Source organism: Phycomyces blakesleeanus, assembly GCF_001638985.1.
Source record: "Phycomyces blakesleeanus NRRL 1555(-) unplaced genomic scaffold PHYBLscaffold_11, whole genome shotgun sequence".
Lineage (NCBI taxonomy): Eukaryota > Fungi > Mucoromycota > Mucoromycetes > Mucorales > Phycomycetaceae > Phycomyces > Phycomyces blakesleeanus.
Genome location: NW_017265144.1, coordinates 788,363 through 812,462, shown reverse-complemented (window position 1 = coordinate 812,462; position 24,100 = coordinate 788,363). Strand labels below are relative to the sequence as shown.

The following is a 24,100-nucleotide window of genomic DNA, read 5'->3' as shown; positions in this document are numbered from 1 at the left end:
AGGATATTCCTCCCCAGAGTCAGTAGGACGGGTGTCCAGAATGGCATACCCGGTACCTAAAAATGTTTGGAACTTTGGCTCGCGGCAAATTCCAACGTCTAGAATGCGGCCGTACGGCACAAGACTAGTTCGTAGACCATACAACAGGTCAGGCAGATCAAAAATGGGCAAGCGAGAAAGACTGGCACGTTAGATAACAGCGCCTGTTTCCAGGCCTGAGGTGGCAAGTACAGTGACGTTCTCATCAGGGAAGTGAAGACCGGTTTGACATGCTCTTTGGATGTCCATATCGTCTTGAGGCGAAAAGTTTATCTCGAGAAGGCGACGAGGGCCATCTTTGTCGAAGAGAATACAACGGCGAGATGGGTATTGGTCATGTACCAATGCAATGAGCCCTTCTTGGGCAATCGATTTACGGCTAGTGACATCGAAGATGACACTGCCAGGGGAACGGCCATTACGCCAGACATGCGAAGGCATGATGACGGTGTTGGTTTCATTGTTTTGAGAGGGGTTGTGGTTGTGAGTAAGCGATACTCGTTCGGAAGAAACGGTGCGTGACCAAAGTGTATCAGCTTTGATGGGTGATTTATGTTGGTGTGGTGTGCCTTGTTCAGGCGTGTCGGGTATGGTAGCGGAGGAAGCCATTGTAGTCCGGTAAAGTCAAAACGTCGTCTCCCATCCTGAAAATGTCGTCTCCCTAGGATCGCTGAATGTTCTTTATCTCTTCCTGCCACCATATGCTACTTAGGGATCAGGATTCGAGAAATTTAAACTTTGTGGATTGCTTTTGTACGATAATTCCAAAGAAATAACACAAAGGAATGCAACAGGTTCCTACTTTGGTCTTTAGTCTAGACAAGGGCAAACGTTTGAAGGAATGAGAGGTCAAATTTACATGTTCCATGCGCCATGAAAACGCATTCAGATGTCCTTTTGGTGCATTTGCCTTTTTTTATGTTTAGTCTGCTTCAAAAAGGTTGGACAGCTAAAAAAAAGAGACTTTTTTAAAATAATTTCTAACTTTCTTGATACGAATAATAGACCAGTGATGACTTTTTGAACGAAGACAGTTGGCAAAACTGGAAGGTATCGTGTGGATTCAACAGCCCTGAGAAGAGTTTAACTGGTGCTTCTCAATGAAGAACAGCAAAAAAGGCACTTGCAGATAAAAAATATACACCACACGGGTAACACATGGTGGCCATCATGCTGGGTCAATGGAAGCTGAGGGCTTAGAAATACCCTTTGATTTTATCAAGCGAGGAGAAGGATGGAAGGATCGACTTAGTCGTTTGGAGACCTATTACTTGGGTAAACTCCCATATCCTTTTGCAAGAGGTATGAGTGGCTTTTGGGGAAAGCCTTTTTTATTAGCAAGAAATGGTGCGTCACCACCAGTTGAATTGAAAAAGATAATATTTTCTTGGATCAAAGACTATTTCGGTGTTGGGGATGCAGAGTGGGTAGCTGTCTGTGAGAAGGATGAATGAAGTTGATGAGAACGAGGATGAGGATGAAAAAATCATAAATTTGGAGATAGACGAAGAAGCAGATTCCGTAAAATTCGTCGAGGAAGATGGAAGATTGCAGTCGAAAGAAAAAAAGAGAAAATGAAAGCAAAAAGCAACTCAAAGCAGTATCAATACAGCAAAGCGCGGATTTTCACGACTCTTGATACGATGCAGAAGAATTATCTTACAAGATGCAGCCTTTTACTTGTACTTGAACAAAGAAAACAAGCACATCAACACAAGAAACCTTCCGTTCTCAAGTAACAGCTTCAAAATGTTTCAGGAGGATAATGTAGCTGCCATTACCAACCCTTCCGTTGGTAGACTAGAAGAGTATGAAAGCCTTGTTCCTAACATTGTCGATACGAACAAAGAGGTAGCCAGCAGAGTGACAGAAGTGAATCATCGAATCATACGATTGCAGCAACAACAAGACAGCCGATTTGAGAAAAACGAAAACTCTTTCAACAACTTCATTGAACAAAGTAACCAGCAGAATTTGCTTCTGATGAACACGACACAGCAACTGGCTAAGGACTTAAAAATTCTCATGATCTAGCAACAGTGTTTAAATTCACAAATACAATTACTCATGGCTACCAACAATGCTTCACAAAACACAAATACCGATACCAGCTTGTCTCAACCGCCTACCTTTTCTGTTCTTCTTACTGTTCATTCAATGGCAACCTTTCCTTTCCCTTACTCTGCTCTTTTTACTCTCCTATCTACTCAGCAACCAATTGCTATAAGTGCTAATCTACCTTCACTCAATACGAATAGAAATAGCACTGTTTTGTCAAAATCCAAAACCAAAAAAAGGCTAAATGAACTAGTTACGAGCCTAGCAATTAAAAATAGTTTTTTTAAAAGCTGGGATATATAAACCACCATATATCTGTTACTTATTATTCTTATCTGTTACTAATATTTATCAGCTACAATAAATTTTAATAAAAACTTAAATATAGATATTTACACAATTATGCATTTCGCATGAGTCATTTTAAAAGATGTTGGAGTAAGAAAGACAATAGAAAATAAATAGAGTTGATGAATAAAATATCATACAGTCTATTTAGTAGTATAAGGTAGACATATTTTATCCCTGGCGTCTGATATGATACTCAAGATTCGCATTTCAAGACGACTCTCATGGGTAAAAAACCAATTTTTCTCAGTACGAGATTCTAGTATTAGCATACAGGATTTTAACTGCAAAATAGTGACTTTTCCTTTTAATATAGTGACATTCCCAAATTAACTTAGGCAAACTCCCAAGTTGATTTAGGCAAATTCCCAAGTTAATTTAGTGAAAAGCCCAAATTGATTTAGGCAACCTCCCAAGTTGTTTTTTTTTTGGCTGTTACATGTAAAATCAATATTGTATAGCTAATATCATTTTGATTTAGCTATCAAACATTTTAAAGCTGAAATAAAAATAAATGATATGAAAGACGATATTAATTATTATACAAAATACAGAACAAGAAGCCTTTTTTTTTTAAAAAAAAATGAACAAAATAAAATGAAGCAAAACTAAATGAAGCAAAACTAAATGAAGCAAAATCTATATAAACATCCAACTAAAGATTCATCTATACTTTATATCTTTTCATTATTCTTGTGGTAAAATAACTCTTAAAACACGATACATCAGATTTACTTGTTATTTATTAATTTTGTAAAAGAATAAAAAACCAACTTCTGCTAAAGTGTTTGATCACTCTTTAAATACTAAATCAATTTATGTTACACCTATCAGTGGCGTGTAGCACATGTCATATACGTACGCCTTGTCAAATGACTGGCATTTTTTCTTATCAAACTTATATACAATGGTGTTTCAACACAATTCCTATTCTTCTTTCTCTTACCTTTTATTATGAATCCTACATCCCAAAGTATCTCAGCCCAAAGCTCAAGTGGCGAACAGAAGTCTAGAAGAAGAACAAAGCAGAAGAATGAAAGAATTCCCATGACTTTACGCAAGAGAATCTTCAACTTGACCGTAAAAACAGATCATAAGCCAGTTTCAGAAGTTGCTTCTATGTTTGGCCTTTCTAGATCTACTGTAGATAACATAAAGGACAGTTTCAGGGATAATGGAGAGGTCGTGGTCAAGCAAAGAGGTGGCAGAAAGAAGGAATGTACAAAAATCACGGAAGAACATTCAGAATATCGCATTGAGATCCTAGACGAAGATTGCACATTGACTCTTGAGATGATGAGAGAAAAGCTTTACGAACGCTTTGACGACTTACAAGAAAAAGGCATAACGTTCAGCGGACTATACCGTCATATAATAAACAATATTGGGTTCACCTTAAAGCGAACCAAGGCTGTGGAGGAGAGGAGAAACGACCCGGATGTTATTGAAGCAAGGAGAAAATTTGTGGAGTCTCTTCCGGAACTTGGGGTCGCATATGTAGCCAATTGCATTTTTATTGACGAAGCTGGATTTAATGTTAATCTCATACGCCAACAAGGGTGGTCGAAGAAGGGGAAGAACGCCATTGTACGTACTAAGACCAAGAGGGCACTCAACATCAGCATCTTGGCAGCAATATCAAACAATGGTGTCGAGAGCATGTCAGCCAAGCTTGTTCCAAAAGGCACCAACGCTGAACTTTTCATCGAGTTCTTAAAGCCAATCATAAAAACACTGGACGATACCAATGCTGTTCCCCAGTGGTTCATCCTGGACAATGCTCCCATCCACAGATCCCATTTGGTCAGGAACTTTATGGCAACAACACGACACCACATCAAGTTCTTGCCACCTTACTCGCCATTCTTGAATCCAGTAGAAGAGAGCTTCTCGAAGCTAAAGGGTTTAGCCAAGAGAAAGCCAGGGTTAGATACTGATGACTTTCTGGTATACTTGTCAGAATGTAGCTCACAAATAACAAGAGAAGACTGCCAAGGCTGGGTCCAACACAGCATTAGTTTTTTTAACAGTTGCCAATATTGTAAAGAAATTTATTAAAATAAAAACATCTTGCATTGATATTACTTTTTGCATTCTTTATAATTTACATTGATTTTACATGTAACAGCCAAAAAAAACAACTTGGGAGGTTGCCTAAATCAATTTGGGCTTTTCACTAAATTAACTTGGGAATTTGCCTAAATCAACTTGGGAGTTTGCCTAAGTTAATTTGGGAATGTCACTATATTAAAAGGAAAAGTCACTATTTTGCAGTTAAAATCCTGTATATTTTAATAGTACTACACATGACCTGCAGACAGATTAAATGTATTTTGACTAGCTTCCTCTTGCATTGACAGTAAGCTTAGATATAAAGCAAGTGTGGAACGCCAAGCCTTTTCATTTGAAATATTCGTTTATAGTTAGTAGGAGGTAAGTCCTCTAGTTATATTCCATAATTGTATCCGACAAGGAGTATTGTACACCAGACATAACAACGAAGGGATATGTGTAATATATACAAAAAAATCTGAATTCTGGCGTAATTCATATAGTTTCACGGTTTCCTAAACTACGCTTCGAATATTCAGAGTTTAACTGACTGAACCAGTAATTGGCTGCTTGTAAATACTGTGCAGCCTATGGGGATAGTCCTGAAAAAGGAAAATGGTTGATCATTTCTCTCAATTTCTTTACTCTCTTTTTCTTTCTCTACCTGTCTGTTGGGTACACATACATCTGCATGCCTTTTTTAAAAATTAAAACTTGAAACTCAGACCATAAGGGTTTAAGCTCTTTGAAGATGTGTTTCATAATCCACCTAAAGAAATTCTGATTCTGTACTCAAACTACCCGAGCTGGAAAGAAAGAGAAAACCTTTACAGAAAAAACAATATATGGTTAAAATCAACCTACGTAGACAGAGCACTGGAATGGCTTATAATTTGAGACTTGTGCTCATTTAAATCTAATATCTCAATTATAGTGAGCTTCTCACTTAGTGATCATTTATCAAAATAAAGATAAAAATGCAAATTTATAAATAGTATTCTTTGGCTCTGACTAGCTATTGAAAAGATATATATCAATCTAAAATATGCTTTTACGATTATATTAAAATTTCCCAACATCAAAACCCAATAAGTGTATTTTACATAAATAATGAATGTCTCGTTTATATTTCGGAGGAATGAGTCAAGGAAAGTATGCCCTAACCTAATATATGTGTATCTCACACAAAATTTAGCTACCAAGCTAAAATATGTATAAAATTAGCTTCTTAATCATTTACTCAAATTAACCTATATTCTGTGTAGCTTTTACTGTATAATCTTACAAATCAATATTCTTGATATCGTTCAGTTTAATCACTCAGTGAGTAATGAAAAAGAAGCTTTGAAATCCTAGTTTTTATTTCCTAGTCTATACCTGTCCGAAGTTTTCCGACAGTATTTGTAACCACATCATTTCAGCAAAGCGCTTAAGCACCTTTTTTATATTAAATCTTTCATAGTAAAGTCCGAAACCAAGCCTATGTTATGACAATCTACACTTCTCTTTCGTTTTGGCTTTTGTTTTTCAGCTCAGACTAGATTTAATTATCAGCTTCTTTATCTTTGTAACTACAATATTGGATCACCCCTACCATCAAAGTAGTTGAAATATACAAATATACAGAGATACACTGAAAAATAACATAATTATTCGTTCAAGACCTAGTTTCAGGGTGAATAAGCCAGATCATTAATCCAAATAGCTTTATTAAAAAGTGGTTTACAAATAGCGTCAATTGTATCCCTGTGTTGTACCATTGCAACTAAAAATAATCAGTAGCTGGTTAGTGAATATATCATTAATAGCCCAACAGTTGTACTTGATGTTGCATGCTGTGCACGGTTAAGAACCAATTGCTTGGTGTTACACAGATGATTTGTGGAGATCTTCTAGAAATCAAGGTCCATTTCGTAGATGGATAAAAGAAATTTGCTTGAATTGAATAGATAGACACTCGCATAAAAAATGAATAATTATAAGACCTGCTTACAACTTCCCGAGATTATCTCTTTAGTCCTGAATATATACTTTAGAACTAACCATAAATTAACCAACGCTCAACCGTACACAGACATCAATCCTTGGTTTAATCCCAACATTAAACCCAGTATTATCGATTTCTATTTTATTTTATTCTATTTTATTCTAGTAGCTACCAGTGGCTATCTGGAATACTATGAATGCAGTAAGAGTATTAAGCTCGCACCACAGTACAGTTCATTTAATATTTGATTTGAGTTACGGCTGCGCAAATTAATCTGTAAGAAAATAACTGTTCGTTATTGAAATTCTCAGGGTAAACCAGGTAGCTTAGTAACAAAGATAAGTTTGGTATTTTAGTGTTGTGTTTGCGCTGTAACCTACTTGTACCTTGTGTAGGAATACAAAGATAAGAATAAAATGAAAGCGACAGGTTAGACAATACAAAATAAAAGCACTTGTTTTTACTAAAATTTCAATTATTGATTATCTGATTTGAAGATCCATGTTTTCCTTTGGTCCTAAAGACTTCATTACGGATATCTTCCCGCCTTTGAAATTGTATGATATTTGACCAATCGATGGTTCTCCGCTGTGCAACCAATAGATTAAAGCTAAAGGCGTCATATTTGGATAGGCCTGGGATACTTCTAATGAATCCAATCACAGGGACTCTTATGCATACAGAAAGCTTTCTTTATAAGACACTTATATATTCCATAATTTTGCTATTTCGCGGGTATATTATGCAGCACTGTGCTTGTATTCAGTATTATTACTACCTCGATTTTTTATAGAATCAGACTTAGCCACTTGGTGTGTACTCTTTCCAAGAGATTGTCAAACGCTGGTTGATCCCCCGCTATAAATGCAACAATGAACCACAGGGTCAACATGCGGTTGAACCTACATTGATTAAAATAAATGTTGTGAGCTACAAATCATACGATCACAGTAAAAGCCAAAGTCTGACAAAGCGGGCGTCTTGTCTTGTAAATCTATGTGTGTGTGTGTGTGTGACTATGGATGGACTTGTAAAATTTACTTACATGTGCACGAAAGGCTGGAGCTAACTAAACAGTTGAGTTATTTTACAAATAAGTCCTGTGTAATCACAAAGTCATCTATCGATTTGACAGGAAGAATTAAGCACATAATAGACTTTTGTATTTTATATTGTTTACCCCTCTTTCTCATTTTCAAATATTTCTTTATTTTTTATTGCTTTTTATTTAATTAGCCTAATTCCCCTTTCTTTTACTCCTTTTCTTTCATGGATCGTACATCCTTAGCATTCCAAGCATACGCTCCATCAACCCAACCATGGGGTCAGCCTGATGCTACTGAGATAGTCACCAAATTAATCTCTCTCATCTGCATTTCTATTTTGTCTGTTCTTTTTGGAATAAAAATATTCAAAATCGAATTTAGATATTTAACTTATTCGAAGTGGCTGGTCCTTGGCCTTTACCTCTGCTCTTGGACATTTACAATTACAGCTACACTTTTAGCGTCCACTAATGATGGCAAGTAATTTAACCACAGACTTCTTAATATATCAAAAATATCTGAATAGTTTTCGTGCGATCTATCTTTTTTAGGCAACAGTACTTCTTGTACTCTTTCTCAACTGGCCTGTGACTTCTTTTACTCGGGTTCAAAGTTTATCATTTATGTCTGGCTCATTGAAAAAGTGTGGATTGTGTCAGGAAATAGTATAGAAAGATGGAGGTCTCCAACCTACATATTTCATATGTGTTTACTACTTCCGTATGTCGCAATTTTTACTCTCATGGTAATTTCTTGTCTTATTATTTATTTATTTTTATTTATTTATATTTTTTATTATTATTTTTCTTAAAAAAAAAGTCACTTTACAGTCAGTTAATAATCATAAAAATACACACGAATTACACAGGTGTATTTCAAGATCGCTTCTTTGGATGAAACTGGTGCATGCTTAATTGGCCTACAAATAATTGCTAGTGTTCCTCTCCTGGTACGCAATTATATACATACTTTGGTTAATTTTTGTATTGATTTTTAATTTTTAATTTTTTAGATCTACGACTTTGTACGTATCAGAAACAACTTGAAGATTTGAATTTATCACCATGAAAATTAATAACGAATGAAATATTTAGATTCTTTCTACTTTCATGGGATTCCTTTTTATTAAACCTCTCTTCATCGCCGGAAAAAACGCACACGATGACTGGCGAAACTCGCGATTACACGGTGTTGCCGTACGGTCTTTTGTTGCTACACTTGTTGGTTTACTGGTTTCGTTTGCAAATATTCTTGCACTTGTATTATTTCCTTACGGAGTACGCGATGTAATCTGTTTTACCAGCTGCACAATTGATGTTACAATTAATGTCATAACAATTCACTGGGTATAACAAAAATTTCTTTTCTTTAAACACAAGTTCGTGCCCTGATATTTTGTACACAAAAAATAATATCAATACTAAAATTAAAACTAGAGATAGAGCTAAGAAAAGACGAAACTAACATCTTTTGCTTTATTCAATAGGTTACCGCTTACTCTGGAAAACCACCTACGCCTAAGAAACCCGACGAAGCGCCTGTTTGTAATGGGCCTGGAGATACTCACGGAACTACTTTAACTAGTGAACTCATTCGGACTCAAAACAGCACTACATTACACGGCTTATCTGAACTAGGAGTGACTAGTCATGGAGATGAAGAGTACGCGCTTTCGCACATTCCTGTAGGAATTGTCGCTGATTCTAATGAACAACAGCTCAGGGCCTCCTATATTCCAAAAAAGTCGACTCTCCCTCGTAATCAGATGGATAATGCCAGCTTTGATAGCTATAATTATTCTACACATGAAACCATCAATAGTTTTACCAGTCTCAAAGATCATTCTACTGTTGTATTGACGCGATAGTGTAACATCTACAACACGGCGCGTTTACGTTACTATATCTTGTACGCTGATAGACAAAACTCCACCAAACACAAGTCGAGCAAACCACATTTGATATTGAAATTACTTGACTATTATCTAGATTTATTTATACCCTATTGTGATACTTGTAATACTTTACAAGCGATCTATTATACTCCTCTGCATTCTCAATGTTCTTGTCAGATAATATTATTTTATGTATATGAAAAATTATGGTTTAAGCTTTCGATAAAATTAATTCGAATAAACAAGACAATATACGTAGGCCAATTTACCAAAATACTAGTATTGTTATTATTATTTATTAAAACTATAAATGTGTAGTAACAGTTTGCTAGTACAAAACTTAAGATGACTTTTGAAAAAACGTAGATATTTTATGTTTCTTTTCGGCCTTACTTATTTCAGCCTTTGACTTTCGTTTGCCTTTACCCTTTGGTTTTGCTATTGATACTGATGACGTGTTTACCTGAGTTGGGACCCTATCAGATACCTGGATCTCAAGTGCAAAGTGATAGTCTGTGTGTTCTTCTACTTGGGTATGCGGAATTCTTTCATGACACTTGTCACACGTCCATAAAGAATCCGAGGTTGTTTCCAAATTGAAACTCAAGGCGTCTTCCGGATCCCTTGGGCTGGTCTTGCTCGGGGTGTTTTGTGTTTCGGTGTGAAACGCGGCAAAAAAGCCATGTTTACGATCGGAAGGTTGACCACGCACAATTTGTGCTTCTTGAGATTCTTGTTTGTTTTCTAATATATTTGTTTGTGGCGGTTGTTTTTGCGAACGCTGGACCAGAAACTTGGAAATGTCGTGAGAAGATGAGGACTCATCCTGAGCACATCCATTTGCTTGTAGTGAGATTCCTACACAAGGATATGGGTCTTCAATTGTCCCAAAAAGCTCGATCACTCTCTTTAGGAATCTGTCTAACACATATGCAATGTAAATGACAGGGTTCATTTGTATCTTAGATAAATGTACTAGTTAAGTTTGGTCTTTACCCGAATCTTTAAAATCACTCTTGTATAACATTGGACATGACTTTGACCTTGATTGTACAGCGCCTCGTGCAGTTCTGTAGTGTAACTATTTACCCATTGTAAATTTCAAGGTTTATAATTATCATTTGATACATGCAATCCATTGATTGGTACTCACAGACAGAGTTTTAGGCCATGACCCATAGTCTTCCAGGTTAGTGGTTACTCTTGTATGCAGCTCTGCGCACAATGTGCTCAACCATCTTTCCATTTCTTTTGCCGTCGTGACAGGTTGTCGCATGGACTTTGCGGCCATTAATGATTTTGGGGCTTTTGTAGCATTAACTATTGTAAGCATTAATTAGTTAAAGTCCATATTTCCATAAATAAATATTGCCTTCTTCGTTATCGATTCCGCGTGAAATATTGTATAGCCATATACCAGTAGATTGTCCGTACTTTGCTTGAAGAAACTCAATATTATACTGCCTGAATATTGCAATAATTAATTGATAAGTTATATGATTTAATTTCACTAATTGATTTAATTTCACCCACCACAAGTCACTTGCTTTATCAATCTTGAGATCACTCTCTACTTCACTGCCGAGTTTTCCACCTAAATTCCTGATCTTTGTAAATGGAATATCTTTCATAAAATTGGATAATGCGCCGTTTCTCAGAATTGTCTAGAGATAATTAGATATGGTACTTTATCGTTTTCCTTTGAGCAACTTATATACCTGTTTATTAGGCTTGTTCTTGCTTGAACACAATTTTGCAACGACTTTATAGTGAGCAATACCTAAAAAAAGAAACCCGGTATTTTTCTTGTTAATAAAATAGTTTGGAGCAGGCTTGTGTGCAATATATTCTACGAAGTCCACCTGCAGAGCAAGTAAGTCCTAGTTCATCGAAAATAGCTTGTCGGATTTCGGCAGCAACCTCTGCTCCTACAGCAAGTTGAAGGTCACACCATGTCGTGAGGGACCAGTCAAGGTCCCCTTTTTTTTCTGTGCTCGCATCCCCAGAATTCTCTTCTTCGGATCTGATGGTAATGCCATAATTGCCCCAGTCGACTGGTATCTCACATACAAGATCATCCAATTTTTCATATAATTCTGGAACCTGATCGATGTATTTAGATTTGAGTCTTTCATTGACAGTCTGAGTAATATCCATAAAGGCTTCGTCTAGACCGATCTTTTGAAGAGACGAGCAATACTTTGAAAAAATCTTAAAGATTTGTTTTGATGCATTTCGATAAGGATCTAATGACACCTTGTGGGTCGCACGATCAGGGTTTGGATAATAGTGAGGCTCCTTATCATTCTCTGCATAGGTTGCAACATGAAGAAGCATAATTTCTTACAATAGTAATAATAATTTATATACTTGAAGTTAATTTATCATTACAACCACACTTTATCTTCGTTCATTTACCAGGACATAGTTTTCGGGCTTCTTCTACTGTATTGTGTCTTTGTACGCCTGCCCTTCGCGCAGCATAATTGACTGTGTATATATGCTTTAAAAAAAGAAGTACGTTTGAATGATTTGATAAAGTCGTACCTGCAATAAGACCGCCCCATTGTTGAACTGCAGCTGGTGTTCCAGGAGTCAAATTTACTCTTCGTTCCTCTTGAGGTTTTTAGACAAAATAAATCAGTCTATCGTTGTTATATCTTCTTCTTGGTTACTCACCAACCTGACAATAAAAACAGTCTTTATGAAAATAAAAGATATAAAAGTAGAGATTGAAGTTTGATGAGTGTGGATCGTAATCAATACTTTACGATTATTACCAAGGTCAATGTGAATGATGCATTTTGAATTGATTAGACATGAAGGTAATTGGAATGTCATTGTAATTGTCAGATCAAAATGCTATTGTGTTTGTAGATTCACTAGAAAAGATAAATAAGCGTGTGACTTGCTTAGAAGGGTAATATTTTTTAATACAACGATCGTTTATCATATTGATTTATTTTCTTATGAAAGGTTTTGAGACGTGTAGATTTAGTGACTTGAGTCATTACAAATGGAACTAATAGTGTACAGATATAGATAGATGGCTTTTTATTATTATATATATTCCTTGGAGGTTTTTAAAGAAGTATTCATTTACGATATGAAAGGCGAGAAAAACAGATAAATGAATACTGGAAAAAAATAACACAGTAATCCTTCAAGGTCTTGCTAACGGAATGGACTTGACATAGATTTAGCACTTGCAAGAAGTTCCACAGTTGCAACCTAAGTGAGTGATATTTTAATTATAGCCACAACTTCAAGTCTAGGCGTTTAATAAGATAGTTCTTACCTTCTTTGGTGCCTTTGTAATTACAAATCAATGTTTTGTAAGTTTTTAGTTTTATTTTTATGTCATTAAGTAGCATGGTTGGTTTCGAGCTTACCTTTGCAGGCACATCCTTCCTTGTGAGCCTTGGATTTCTCACAGTGAGTACACTTGCAGGAGCTCTCGCACTTGCATCCCTTGTCGGTGGTACAGCTATTAAATGGGAGAAAGAGAGATAGAGAGGTTTAGGACGGATATTAAAAATAACGATTATAATATATGTGTCGAACTTACGCGCAAGTATCGGTTTTTTCGCAAGGGCAGCCCATGATGTTTTTATGTAGTTATTGAGATGAAGATGTATGTATGTTGTAGATGGATGGTTGGTCTCTTTATATTCTTTTGAAATGATTTAAAGCCAGAATTCTATTCATTTCTTTTGGGTATAATAGAAAAAGGAATTGCATTGCATAATTTGTGATATCATTATACCGTCTAAAAACTATCCGAGTACTTCTTTAGGGTAAAAATGAGAACCATCAAAGTAAAGAGAGCTTGGCACATCATGCTCAAGCTTAGCCAATATTGTTTCCGAATTACCCACCTCAGACAAGTACAGGCGCGCATATATATAGTATTATAAAAAATTAATAAATACAATAAAACCGAGGGCGGTCCAGAGTACTAATTTTTTTCATCCGTAAAAGAGCAAGTTTGAGAACCGCACAGGTCAGATACTCACAACCTGGCGCATTGTGCTCACCTTCTAACCCTCGTTTTTTGTTCCACATCTGGACTCCATGCATTGGAATTTTAGTTTATGCGTTGCTTATGAGCAAATTAAGGCATAGTGAAAACATTGTAGACCAAGAAGTTCAAACCATTCGCATTTGTAGAAGATTCATTGAGTGTCTAATTAGCTTTAACAAGTTCCATGTCAAATCCACTCCAAAAGTTGCTTTATTGGATGTCAAAAAATTGCGTCACATTTATAACACTATGTATTATCACGCAATCCTATAAAGAATATCAGGGGTGGTCAAAACTAGGAACTAAATAAAGGGTGGGGGTGTGTATGGAGGTAATATATCACTGCTTCTACTGTCATAATCCACTTGTTAAATTTAAACTAGAAACCAAATTCCACGCCTTTTTTTTAAAAAAATAATAATAATGATAATAATAATAATTTGAAATAGTGTGTTTCTTAATGAGTAGAGTGTTATACACTATATATATATGACGCTAATTAAGAAGGCAATTACACTTGTAGCTGTTCTAAACATTTGGCGTTTATTCCATTGGTTAAGGAGATCCAAAACTTCTTTTTTGTGAGGAGAGTCGGCTTTATAGTGCTCTGTGGAGAGGGTCGAATCGAGAGCAAATAACTTGTTGTTTACTGGTCTCATCACAAGAAGTGTGTAAGGGAAGCTGACAAACGATAGTAGACCAAGGTAAAGTGAGCGAGAATCGCGAGTTCGATAATACATGTATAAATGGGCTCCAGTTGATATAAGGATTGACGAAATCCCTATTTCAGATCCTCCTTTGTAAACTGCACGGAAGACACACGTGGGATTCACTGCATTTTTAATAGATGGCACACTACTCAAGTGTATACAAATACTAAGCCCTGCAAAGATACCGTTGGCAAACAGAGCCGTTGACCGAGCGTATTGAAGATCGGACATGTTTGCAAGATAAAATAAAACAAGTAGTGTGTGTGTGCTCACTAGACTTAATACCCTGTAGAATAAATAGAGAGACTCCTTTTATCCAAAACTAAACCACCGTTTAATACGGCTAATTAAATTCCTCTGCCTCTCCATTCCTTTACTCATTTACATAGAGATAACGAAATATAAATCCAGGAAATTAAATGTAAAGTCAGTCCAGATATATGAATATTTATGTATATTTATGTATATTAATGTATATCTGTATATTACGTATTACAAGCAATTATTCTGGATACAGTATTGAAAAAAGACATATTTATAGACAGGCTATAATTCCCTTTACATTAATAGTCTAGTATTTTGAAAGGAGTTTGGCATAGTGGTATCTTCCACATCCTTTTTGCTGGACGCTTGTTTGAGCTGATACACTTCCTTCTCCAACAGTTCAATCTAATAAAATAAGACATAAATAATTTGGATACAAGCGTTGCACTATAAATTATTTTCTCACCTTGTCGAATTGCTCTTTAAGGTTGTTGATCATATAAGGCATAGAAAAATCGTTCAAGCCATGACGCCAAGACAGCTCCAATACAATATCAGGACGAAGAATATCATAACATGAATAGAGCATAGCAGCAAAGCATTCACGCTTTCCAATATCAATAAAGTATTGGATAAGATCCAGTGCTACCTCTCTATCTTTTGATTCTGCAGCAGTAGTCATAGCATCCTTGAACAGACGGTCTTGCTTGGACAAGTTAATCGATTGTCTCCAACGTCTGTTCTTCTTGTAAATATGGGCAGAAATTCGGCGGAATTCCAATAGTTCATGCTTCTCCAAACTCTGGGCAATATCCAAAGCATCGAAATTATCATAATTATCAAGAGAGTATCGCAGTGATTCATAATCTTCTTCTTCAATAAACAAGTCATTCAATGCCTTGTTGACAATCTTGTCATTTACCTGTATATTTTAAAAATTAAGAATCATGTTCTTCAAGCAAAAGATAACAACACACTTACTTCCTGGACAGACACAAGGTAAGGTTTTATCAAAGGTATATTGTCAGACTTTTCAAATATCTGCACGACACGACTGTGTCTGATACGGGGTACCATAACAGCGAGGAGATCATTCAACAGAAGAGGGTGCTCGTCTAGATAAAATCGAAGAGCTTTGTAGTATGTCTCAACGTTTGGCACCTTTACAACAATATCTTTGAAAGCAGAGTGTTCCCAAGACTGAGAAGCGTGCTCCATCATAGCATTGGCGGAATTATCAAACTCATCGTAATTTACATACAAGAATATCAACTCACGCCATAGATGAGCATCAATACAAGCTCGGATAACCTTGGGAATATTGATTCGAGAAACAAAGAGTTTCAAATGCTCCATCATCTTTTCAGGAGCATATTTCGAATACAAAATAGCCAAATCTGTGAACATACCCATATGGGCTCTCTCAAGACCCAGACCTGTTTCAAGCAACTGGATTAACTCTTCGAAAAATCCATTATTTTCATATATTTTGACCAGAGCATCCAGTTCTTCTGCGTTGACAATGATATGTAAGCCACAAATTTGGGCAAGGCGGAACTCATGGTGTAAGATGCACTCGACACTGAGTTCTTTCCACACTTTTGTGCTGTTGGCTTTGCGAGCGCAGTCAACCGCACCCTGATAGTCTTTGAGCTGCACAAGTGTTTGGGCAAGACAGGCGTGATTGGATATACTGCTATATAAAACCTTGGCAGCCTCAAACATGTGTTCTTGATAACATTTGTCTCCCACTTGTTGAATCTGAGCTATGTTTGGCGAGGCAACGAAATCTTTGAGATCATCCAGTCTATCTGTCTTCGCATAGGCAAATACAAGCTCAGTTTCGATAAAAGGTTCACGCGAGTTCTCGCGTGCTACCTGAAGATAGCGAACAAGATCTTCGTACTTGTTGTCAAGAGATGCGCTTTGTGTTACTTGGATATAGTTTGATGTATCATTGGCACGGATATAAGAATCTACACAGGTTTAATAATGTTGAGTTTAAGAAGATTTTGATTGTATTTTGAGTAGTTCCAATTAATGCAAGAGCAGAAAAAGAAAACTTACCAATTGCATTCTTAATTTGCATGCTATCTAGTTGTGCTTTTGCAAGTTTGCTCCAAACCTCGGGGTCATTGCAAGCTTCCGCGAATTCATAAGCACGGTCAAGATCTTTAATATTCTCAATAAGGACAGAAATTGCATTGCCGTTGACTTTATACTTTTTGTATATAGCGAATGCCTCTTCGTACATTTCCTCGCCAATACACACTTCAGCAACCTCAGACGCATCAAAGTTATCCAAACGAGAGATATAGTCCATAACTCTTGAAGGGTCAGCCTTAAATTCATGTCATTTGTGAGATTTCTATATACTTTTTTTTTCTGTTTGACACAGCCTAATTATAGTATGGCAGTATAATACTTTACCTTAACTGCAGTAAATATGAGTAGGTTCTGCAGTGTTTTATTGTCATTAAAGGGACTTGTCTCGAGCATAATCTTTTCCAAAAGTTCAATCAACTCATTAGGAAGATTAGCTGTCATGAAGGCTTTGACAGTATCAGAAACATCATCAGGCTCTGTACATTCTGGAAGTGCGGTTGAAACAATCTATAATAACAAATGAGTCAACCTTATCCTATGTTTATACTACACTCTTTCATATATTACCTGGTTAATAAGCTCTTTACGATTATCGTTACTTTCTTGAAGAGCATATGCCCAAAGGGACTCGTCTCGTCTGTTTACAAGATACCGCGCTTGATGCTTAAACATTGCGTTATCCGAAGTTACTTTTAAAAGTTCATAATCACATTGACCCTTTTCATAACATATGTAGGCAAGATACGGATCTCTCTTTTCGCAGTACTTTCCGATAACGTGTGGATCGTAATACTTGAAGAATAGTCTGGTTAGATAATAATATTTGCTCATATATTCCTCATTCTTACCTCGTTCTCTTTCAAGAATGGCTCAGGGTTGTTATTTGTATCGATGTAAATCTTGGCTAAAGCATTATACACTTGAGGGTCAGTGCTTCCCTCTGTGGCTTTCATATTCAACCAAGGAAGCAGCAACTTGAGTCGATTCCTTTGTTCGACTTCCTCACACAACTTTCCAACCGGAACATCACCTTTAACAGAAAGTAAAAGGTTTTTTATGGTATCTTCATCACACCCGACATCCAATAGTGCGCCAATTACTTCAGGAGTACGAGAAGGGTTGACCTTTTGGACATACACCTCAATGAAATTTTGGAGGTTATTGTGGTAAAGATATAACACAAGATCATGGACAAATCCATGCCGATCACAGACAATAATGAGAGGAATTTGATCACTGAGTCTGGCTTCCTATATTATATGAGCACATTTTTTGTAAGATATACATGTATATATAGAGTGAATATTTTGTCGAGTTTTTACAAACCTTTAAAAAGTTCTTGACCTTTTCTGGATCATAGTAATTGCTCTCTCGACATATACGCTCGGCCTCACGAACGTTGCCGGTGATGCATGCAGCTTGGATGTACTTGAAATGTACTAGAGGGTCTTGACTGACATTCACAATGGATCCCAAGTAATAATACAATCCTTTTAAAAAGAAATATCAGTCATCAGCTTTGTTCTTAAACATTTCTTCCTTTAAATATTTCCATCAAGCTTACCTTCATTGCTTTTAAAAGTTTCGAAAAGATCAATTATTTTATGAGGCTCCAATTGATCAGAATATTTAATGGCAACCTGAACCACTATCTGAAGATTCTGTCGCAAATTGTTTGACATCATCTCTTTGAGACATTCCAACGTATTCTCAACTGAGAGAGTACCAAAATAAGACACAAGCCATTCTGAATTGATCAAATGAGTGTACGGGATAATTCTCTTAATATCGTGAACATCTGTAAAGTGTTCTAATGCCTATCTCAAGTCCTTTGAGTGCCAGGGTCTGGATTTGCGTCTATAAATACTATTATACCTTTTGATATAAGCCGGCCTTTTCACATAAATTTCCAACTACTACACGATCATAGTGATGGAGCAAGTTTGAAGACAGGATGGCATCTGCAACTTGTGGTGCGTGGATTAGATTCATTTCAAGAACACGTGTCTCTAAAGCAGCATATTCTGGCTTATCGTCTTTAAGATACTCCAAAAGGAAAGCTGTCGCTTGCTGGATCATATTTTGGGACATGAATACATCCACTACTTTTTCGGGCTCTACCAAAGGACCGTTGTCGGTATTCACTAAAGCTGTAGCAAAATCTGAAGCCTTGTCGGGATCCACACGAGCAATATTGTAAAGCAAAGATCCATAGTCGGGTGTGTAATTTACACTTTTTGAATAAGAAAGTATCTTATCATATTGACGGTTCTCAGCAAAGCAAATGACCACCTGGTATTTTCAGGTCAAAATTAATACAAAGCAACGTTTGTGTATTGCACAACCCGAATGAAGGCAGAAAGTTGACTTGCCTTACTAGGGACTTCTGCACGCAAATATACTGATAAAGCCAAGACAGAATCATACTGTTTGACAAAATCACCTAATTCCTCACTGCATTCTAGTTTATCATCCTTTAACCATTTTTCGAGCAAGTGTTTTTTGTTTTGAAGTAATATCGGCTTAACAAGCTCCAAAGACTCGTATTTGTTTAGGCGTTCTTTTTCTAGGAGGATTCCAAAGTATTGTAATATTGGAGAAAGTTGATTTGGTGTGGCAGGAATTTGTCGAAAGCGATCAATTGTTTGCTTTGTGCGCAGTATTCCCTAAAAGAAGTAAAGCGTTATTAAAATGAATACATAAATGAAAGATATGAGTATTTACTCTGGGAGAGGCTGCAGCCACTTTGGCAGCTTCTCCATATGCGCCTGCATTGAAGAGTTGCTCGAATCGCTTTTCATATAAATTATCAGCTCCAGGCAATCCTCCGCGGGATGCCAGTTTGATGGCTAATTCAGTGTTGTTGAGGTTGTTTATTATGTAAGGAACAGCGGTGTTTTCGTCCAAAGTGACCGAAAGAACCTGGCCCTTTTTGTTGACTCCAATTATACCATACGTAGCCTTATGCTCCGCCGTAACAAAGATAGTTTCTGAGCTGATACGGTTCATGTAAATGCAAGTACCTGTCTCAAGGTCATATAGGTGGATATAACCCATCTTTGTGACAAGATAAATAATTCCATATTTATGACTTATTTGCATTGCTACTGGAAAGTCAGATGCAGCCTCTGGAGGAAAGAAAATATCGACAGCCTTTTTTTGAAAGATATAATTTCCTTCTTTATGGTCAACCTCTATTATTTGAAGCTGATAAAAGAAAGTTAGATGTGATGCTTTGTACTACAATCATAATATAGTGCATATATTAAACTCTCATACTTTGGCAGAGCCACTAGCTGAACGAACAGCAAATGTGAACAACTTTGTTGGCTCAATACCATCATCCAACTTAAGTTCAGCAAAGGCAGCTGCGTGACCTTCAATTGGCTGGCTTACACCTCTTTCCTTCGAATAGAGTTGCATTGCTCCTATCACTCTTCCTTGCTGAGCTGAGATACCAATTAAGACAAGCCACTTTTCATCGGAAGATGTATGATAATTGATGATTTGACAACCTGATAAACTTGTGTGACGATCAAACATCTTAACGGGAGCAGAAGTTCCTTCAATAGGCCAATGGTAAACAGCATTCTCAGTTACTAAAGCGAGTGTCTTAATATCAATCCATTTCCAGAATACTATGTCTTCGGGCATGATATATGACTTGAGTTTTGATTTCATTTCCAAATTGAAAACTTGAAGCTGTCTTTGGGCTATATACATATACGTACAGGGTTTAGGTAAGTTTGGCGCACTGGCCACTTTTTTGTACAAATTTAGTTATAATTCCGACAATTACCCTTGAGTGCCATGACTTTAACAGTTGGGTGCATAATGACAGAATCGGCTGTAATAGGTCGTCGCATTACTTCATTTTCGTTGTATAAATCAACAATGACAACTTGGTTTGTGGAATTCACTTGTTCACGTATACAAATAAAGCGATCGGACTCCATGGTTAGAGTATTGAACCCGATGTTAGCCAAATTGACACCAAGCGATTGCAGCTAACAATCATAATTACAGCACCATGTGAATTTGCAAATTTCATGTGACGTTGAGTTTAGTCGATGGTAATGTTGCAATACCTGCGCATGTTCCTGAAATTTTATAGGTAAGACCTCACTCATAGCTGACTATGTATAGCAAACGACGTGTTAGAATTAAGGAAGATTAAAAGACTTTTTGAATTGTGGACACACATATATGTGACCAACTTTGATCTGTAGTGATAATCTCCATTAAGGATCATTCTTTATATATATATATCAGCTTTCTCTATATCTATACAAATGTAGATACCTTGTTTACTGCTGTTTATAGAGTGCGTGGAAGTAATAAAACGATTATGATGTTTTGAGCTTGTTCTCTTAATCCACATACATCTTTGTACGTCAGCTAACTACTACGTCATTATATCTCAGCGGTCAGGATTGCATATTTACTATTCTCCATTCCAAAGGATTAACATTTCTTTAAAAAACAAGGTTGACCTTTATAATTATCTAAGAAACAAGGACAGAAAGAGAAACAGATACTAAATATTGTGCTACTTTTCATGTTCTCAGTATATCTACTTATTACACTATTGCAGTATTTTGGCTTTACCCGTGAAGTTAAACATTCTTTAATTACCAAACTATATCTTAAAGAAATATATGCCTAAACGTACTTAACAACATACAATATCTTCAGTGACATGATATATTCAATAGAACATAATAAAGACCAAAGTTAGAAAAGTTAAATACATATTAATATATTCAAAGTGTATACATCTTATAGCTGTAAATGCAACTTTATTAGTTGAGAATCGGTATTATATAATAAGTCGCTATCAGAATATAATTGTTACTAAATGAATGTATTTTATTTTTATTGAAATTATTTTAGCATCTTTGGCTTGCATGCCTTAAAAAATATACACTTAAATTTTAATAAACGGGGAAGTTGACGAAACAACGACAGAAGATGTGGTTATAGGCTCTCCGAGCCACGCTTTATTTTTTAGAATATTTATAAATGATTATTTATAGTGTATACCCCTTTTCCTCATATCTTTCAAAGTCAAGCATAATATAATTTTTTTGTCTGTTTTCTTGGGAGGGGTATGTAATATTTAACTAGAAGGGAACAAGTAACGAATAATCCAAGGGCGGGTGTCCACCACATCTGACGTCGGAGTGGAGTCAACAACAATTGTGTTAGGCACGACACACAATAATATATTAGAGCATCTTCAGCAGTAGCTTTTATCCCGACTTTTATACCGCATTTGGACTTTTAGATAAAAGTTATTTTCCCAGTAGTTCCTTTTATTTTATTTTATAAAAAAGAGTCCTAAATTTTATCTAGCTGCTATATTTGACAGGGATTTAAAAGTTCTAGCTGAAACCACTCTCAAAATTTATTTAAAAGTTAGAAAAATTAAATTGCTGGGTAGAGTGGCTTTTTTTTATGTAAAAGTGACAATTTTTGATCCCAGATAAAATAAAAGTTAGCCAACTGCTGAAGATGCTCTTAGTATTTGGATTTCAAACCATAGTCTCCCACCATCAAGTTTAAAGATGTCTCCTAAAGCTTTTTTTTTTGGATTAATGAGTGTTTATTTTATACATGTTAATGGGTCTTTTTTATTAGGATGTGTTTATACTTTATCCATGCTAGCGGAAAGGAAATAGGTAAATAGAGATATGCAGTGTGCTATTTAAACTAGCTTATTTGTACTCGCTGGAGATCAGCTTGGCAATGGTCTGGAGCTGAATGTTGCTGGTACCTTCATAGATAGCACCGATCTTGGAATCTCTGAAGAACTTCTCGACACCCAACTCACGAGTGAATCCAACACCACCGCACCATTCAATAGCCTTGCTTGCAGCAGTCTCGGCAATCTGAGAAGAGTAGAGCTTGGCCATGGCAGCCTCCTTGATGAAAGGCTTACCCTCTTCCTTCAGTCTAGCGGCATTGTAAGTCAAGAGTCTAGCGGCCTCAATCTCAACGGCAACTATAAGAAAATAAAGCGATTAATTGATGGTCGTCCTATCGTGTTACACGGATGATACGTACTCTGAGCATACTGGTGCTGCATGGACTGGAAGTCACCGATGTATGTGTTGAATTGCTTTCTCTGGAAGAGATAAGGGAGAGCAATATCATAGGCACCCTGGGCGAGACCAATCATCTGGGCAGCAATACCAATACGACCTTCATTAAGGATTTCAATGGCGTATTTGTAACCCTTGCCAACTTCACCAAGAACGTTTTCCTTGGGGATACGGATGTCATCAAAGTTCAAGACGCAGGTAGAGGAAGCACGGATACCCAACTAAAATAACATACATTACTTTTAAGTCATCTTAATCTCTTCCTTGGTGCTACACAATAAATTTACCTTGCTCTCCTTCTTGGCGATCTTGACACCCCACTCCTTCTCGACGATGAAACAAGTGATACCCTTGTAACCCTTGGAAGGATCACTGACATAGTTGCATGAGTTTTTTCTCGGCCCCAAAAAAGAATCATTATTGACTTACACGTTAGCAAAGATCAAGAAGATGTTAGCTTCACCAGAGTTGGTGATCCACATCTTGCTACCATTGAGGATATAATGGTCACCCTTGTCTTCAGCACGGGTTTGGAGGGCAAAAGCATCAGTACCGGATCCAGCCTCGGACAAACCAAAACAACCGATGGTGTCGGTGGAGAGACGGGTCAAGTAGTTTTCCTTCTGTGACTGGGTACCATACTTACGGACGAGAGTACCAACAAGGGTGTTCTAATAGATTGGGGATAAGAGAATGCCTTCCATGTATATATAGAAGATATTTTTACCTGGACATCGCAGAATACACTAACGGAAGGATCGATCTTGGCGAGTTCTTTCGAAAAATTAAGCGTAAATTAGACTCTACTTTTGTGCATTTGCGTAGCTATTGCATGTTGCATACCTTCAATTGCAATGATAGCAGAAGTGAAAGAGCACTCAGATCCACCAAACTCAGACTCAGTCTCGATACCCATAAGCTGTATAAATATATGTAAAGAAAAAAAGACAAGAATTAATGTGGAAGGACAAAAACAGCTTATGTATACTTACGCCCTGCTCAAAAAGTCCCTTAATGATTTCAGGGTCCATCTTTTCGGTCTCATCCATAATAGCGACCTTGGGCTTAACGACATCCTGAGCAAATCGAGCAACTAAGAAAAAATGCTTATTAGAACCTTTACTAGAAGTAAAAATCGTTTGCAGGTCTTACCGGACTCCTTCAACATGAGTTCCTCCTCAGTGAAGCACTGGAGAGAGGTGGGGATACCAGAGCTATTGCGGGAAATAGCGCTTTGGGTGAAAGATCTTTTATACATAGAATTATAACGCACGGTTAGTGAAATGTTTAATAAATGTACTTTTTTTTATTAAACTGTTTTCTTTTTCTTTAGAAACCCCTTCTTATGAATACCTCTTGGGAAGAGCTCGGGCAGCAAGGCCGATCGTACGGGTAGCAGATCTCATCATTATGTGGGGAATGAGTAGAAGGAAGAAAGAGGCGTTTGACAAATGGTGGTACACTCAAG

At 36.7% G+C, this 24,100-nt stretch overlaps 8 protein-coding genes across 8 annotated transcripts; 3 read left to right on the top strand and 5 right to left on the bottom strand.

Annotated features, from left to right (window-relative positions):
• Window positions 1-1,220: 1,220 nt before the first annotated feature.
• Window positions 1,221-2,073, top strand: PHYBLDRAFT_168717 (hypothetical protein; the record flags this gene model as incomplete). The annotated part of the gene is made up of 2 exons (XM_018435925.1): window positions 1,221-1,476; window positions 1,652-2,073. 2 exons carry the CDS (start codon window positions 1,221-1,223, stop codon window positions 2,071-2,073), a joined length of 678 nt encoding a protein of 225 aa, XP_018291399.1.
• Window positions 2,074-3,399: 1,326 nt separating this feature from the next.
• PHYBLDRAFT_168716 (hypothetical protein) lies at window positions 3,400-5,411 on the top strand (the record flags this gene model as incomplete). The annotated part of the gene is made up of 3 exons (XM_018435924.1): window positions 3,400-3,525; window positions 4,787-4,878; window positions 5,273-5,411. The coding sequence occupies 3 exons, from the start codon at window positions 3,400-3,402 to the stop codon at window positions 5,409-5,411; spliced, it is 357 nt and encodes a 118-aa protein (XP_018291398.1).
• A 2,342-nt stretch (window positions 5,412-7,753) lies between these two features.
• On the top strand, window positions 7,754-9,507 carry PHYBLDRAFT_181506 (hypothetical protein; the record flags this gene model as incomplete). The annotated part of the gene is made up of 7 exons (XM_018438480.1): window positions 7,754-7,808; window positions 8,082-8,275; window positions 8,399-8,479; window positions 8,543-8,554; window positions 8,625-8,876; window positions 9,017-9,382; window positions 9,451-9,507. The coding sequence occupies 7 exons, from the start codon at window positions 7,754-7,756 to the stop codon at window positions 9,505-9,507; spliced, it is 1,017 nt and encodes a 338-aa protein (XP_018291397.1).
• A 257-nt stretch (window positions 9,508-9,764) lies between these two features.
• Window positions 9,765-12,265, bottom strand: PHYBLDRAFT_65967 (hypothetical protein; the record flags this gene model as incomplete). The annotated part of the gene is made up of 11 exons (XM_018441566.1): window positions 9,765-10,399; window positions 10,421-10,505; window positions 10,578-10,744; window positions 10,842-10,888; window positions 10,958-11,088; window positions 11,143-11,204; window positions 11,287-11,766; window positions 11,843-11,914; window positions 11,972-12,040; window positions 12,104-12,124; window positions 12,205-12,265. The coding sequence occupies 11 exons, from the start codon at window positions 12,263-12,265 to the stop codon at window positions 9,765-9,767; spliced, it is 1,830 nt and encodes a 609-aa protein (XP_018291396.1).
• Window positions 12,266-12,598: 333 nt separating this feature from the next.
• On the bottom strand, window positions 12,599-13,504 carry PHYBLDRAFT_168713 (hypothetical protein; the record flags this gene model as incomplete). Its single annotated transcript, XM_018435923.1, has 5 exons — window positions 12,599-12,655; window positions 12,723-12,734; window positions 12,817-12,911; window positions 12,993-13,097; window positions 13,462-13,504. 5 exons carry the CDS (start codon window positions 13,502-13,504, stop codon window positions 12,599-12,601), a joined length of 312 nt encoding a protein of 103 aa, XP_018291395.1.
• A 298-nt stretch (window positions 13,505-13,802) lies between these two features.
• On the bottom strand, window positions 13,803-14,389 carry PHYBLDRAFT_168712 (hypothetical protein; the record flags this gene model as incomplete). Its single annotated transcript, XM_018435922.1, has 2 exons — window positions 13,803-13,847; window positions 13,964-14,389. The coding sequence occupies 2 exons, from the start codon at window positions 14,387-14,389 to the stop codon at window positions 13,803-13,805; spliced, it is 471 nt and encodes a 156-aa protein (XP_018291394.1).
• Window positions 14,390-14,716: 327 nt separating this feature from the next.
• PHYBLDRAFT_155444 (hypothetical protein) lies at window positions 14,717-20,658 on the bottom strand (the record flags this gene model as incomplete). The annotated part of the gene is made up of 15 exons (XM_018433406.1): window positions 14,717-14,827; window positions 14,889-15,344; window positions 15,404-16,398; window positions 16,490-16,763; window positions 16,853-17,035; window positions 17,096-17,320; window positions 17,377-17,778; window positions 17,855-18,018; window positions 18,093-18,345; window positions 18,404-18,820; window positions 18,901-19,194; window positions 19,253-19,735; window positions 19,808-20,241; window positions 20,328-20,535; window positions 20,617-20,658. The coding sequence occupies 15 exons, from the start codon at window positions 20,656-20,658 to the stop codon at window positions 14,717-14,719; spliced, it is 4,941 nt and encodes a 1,646-aa protein (XP_018291393.1).
• Window positions 20,659-22,119: 1,461 nt separating this feature from the next.
• PHYBLDRAFT_181505 (hypothetical protein) lies at window positions 22,120-24,062 on the bottom strand. The gene is made up of 9 exons (XM_018438479.1): window positions 23,986-24,062; window positions 23,785-23,879; window positions 23,625-23,725; window positions 23,476-23,551; window positions 23,360-23,406; window positions 23,062-23,303; window positions 22,920-23,004; window positions 22,595-22,853; window positions 22,120-22,532 (listed from the first exon to the last, which is right to left on the bottom strand). The coding sequence occupies exons 1-9, from the start codon at window positions 24,039-24,041 to the stop codon at window positions 22,246-22,248; spliced, it is 1,248 nt and encodes a 415-aa protein (XP_018291392.1). The 5' UTR covers window positions 24,042-24,062; the 3' UTR covers window positions 22,120-22,245.
• Between the last annotated feature and the right edge of the window lie 38 nt (window positions 24,063-24,100).

Bases quoted from the DNA above. Each gene is read 5' to 3' on its own strand.
- PHYBLDRAFT_181505 (XM_018438479.1), bottom strand. From the start codon at position 24,041: ATGATGAGATCTGCTACCCGTACGATCGGCCTTGCTGCCCGAGCTCTT. The intron at 23,304-23,359 runs GTAAAAATATCT...CCAATCTATTAG, and splicing joins GTGTATTCTGCGATGTCCAG to AACACCCTTGTTGGTACTCT. The intron at 23,005-23,061 runs GTAAGTCAATAA...CAACTATGTCAG, and splicing joins TTCTTGATCTTTGCTAACGT to TGATCCTTCCAAGGGTTACA.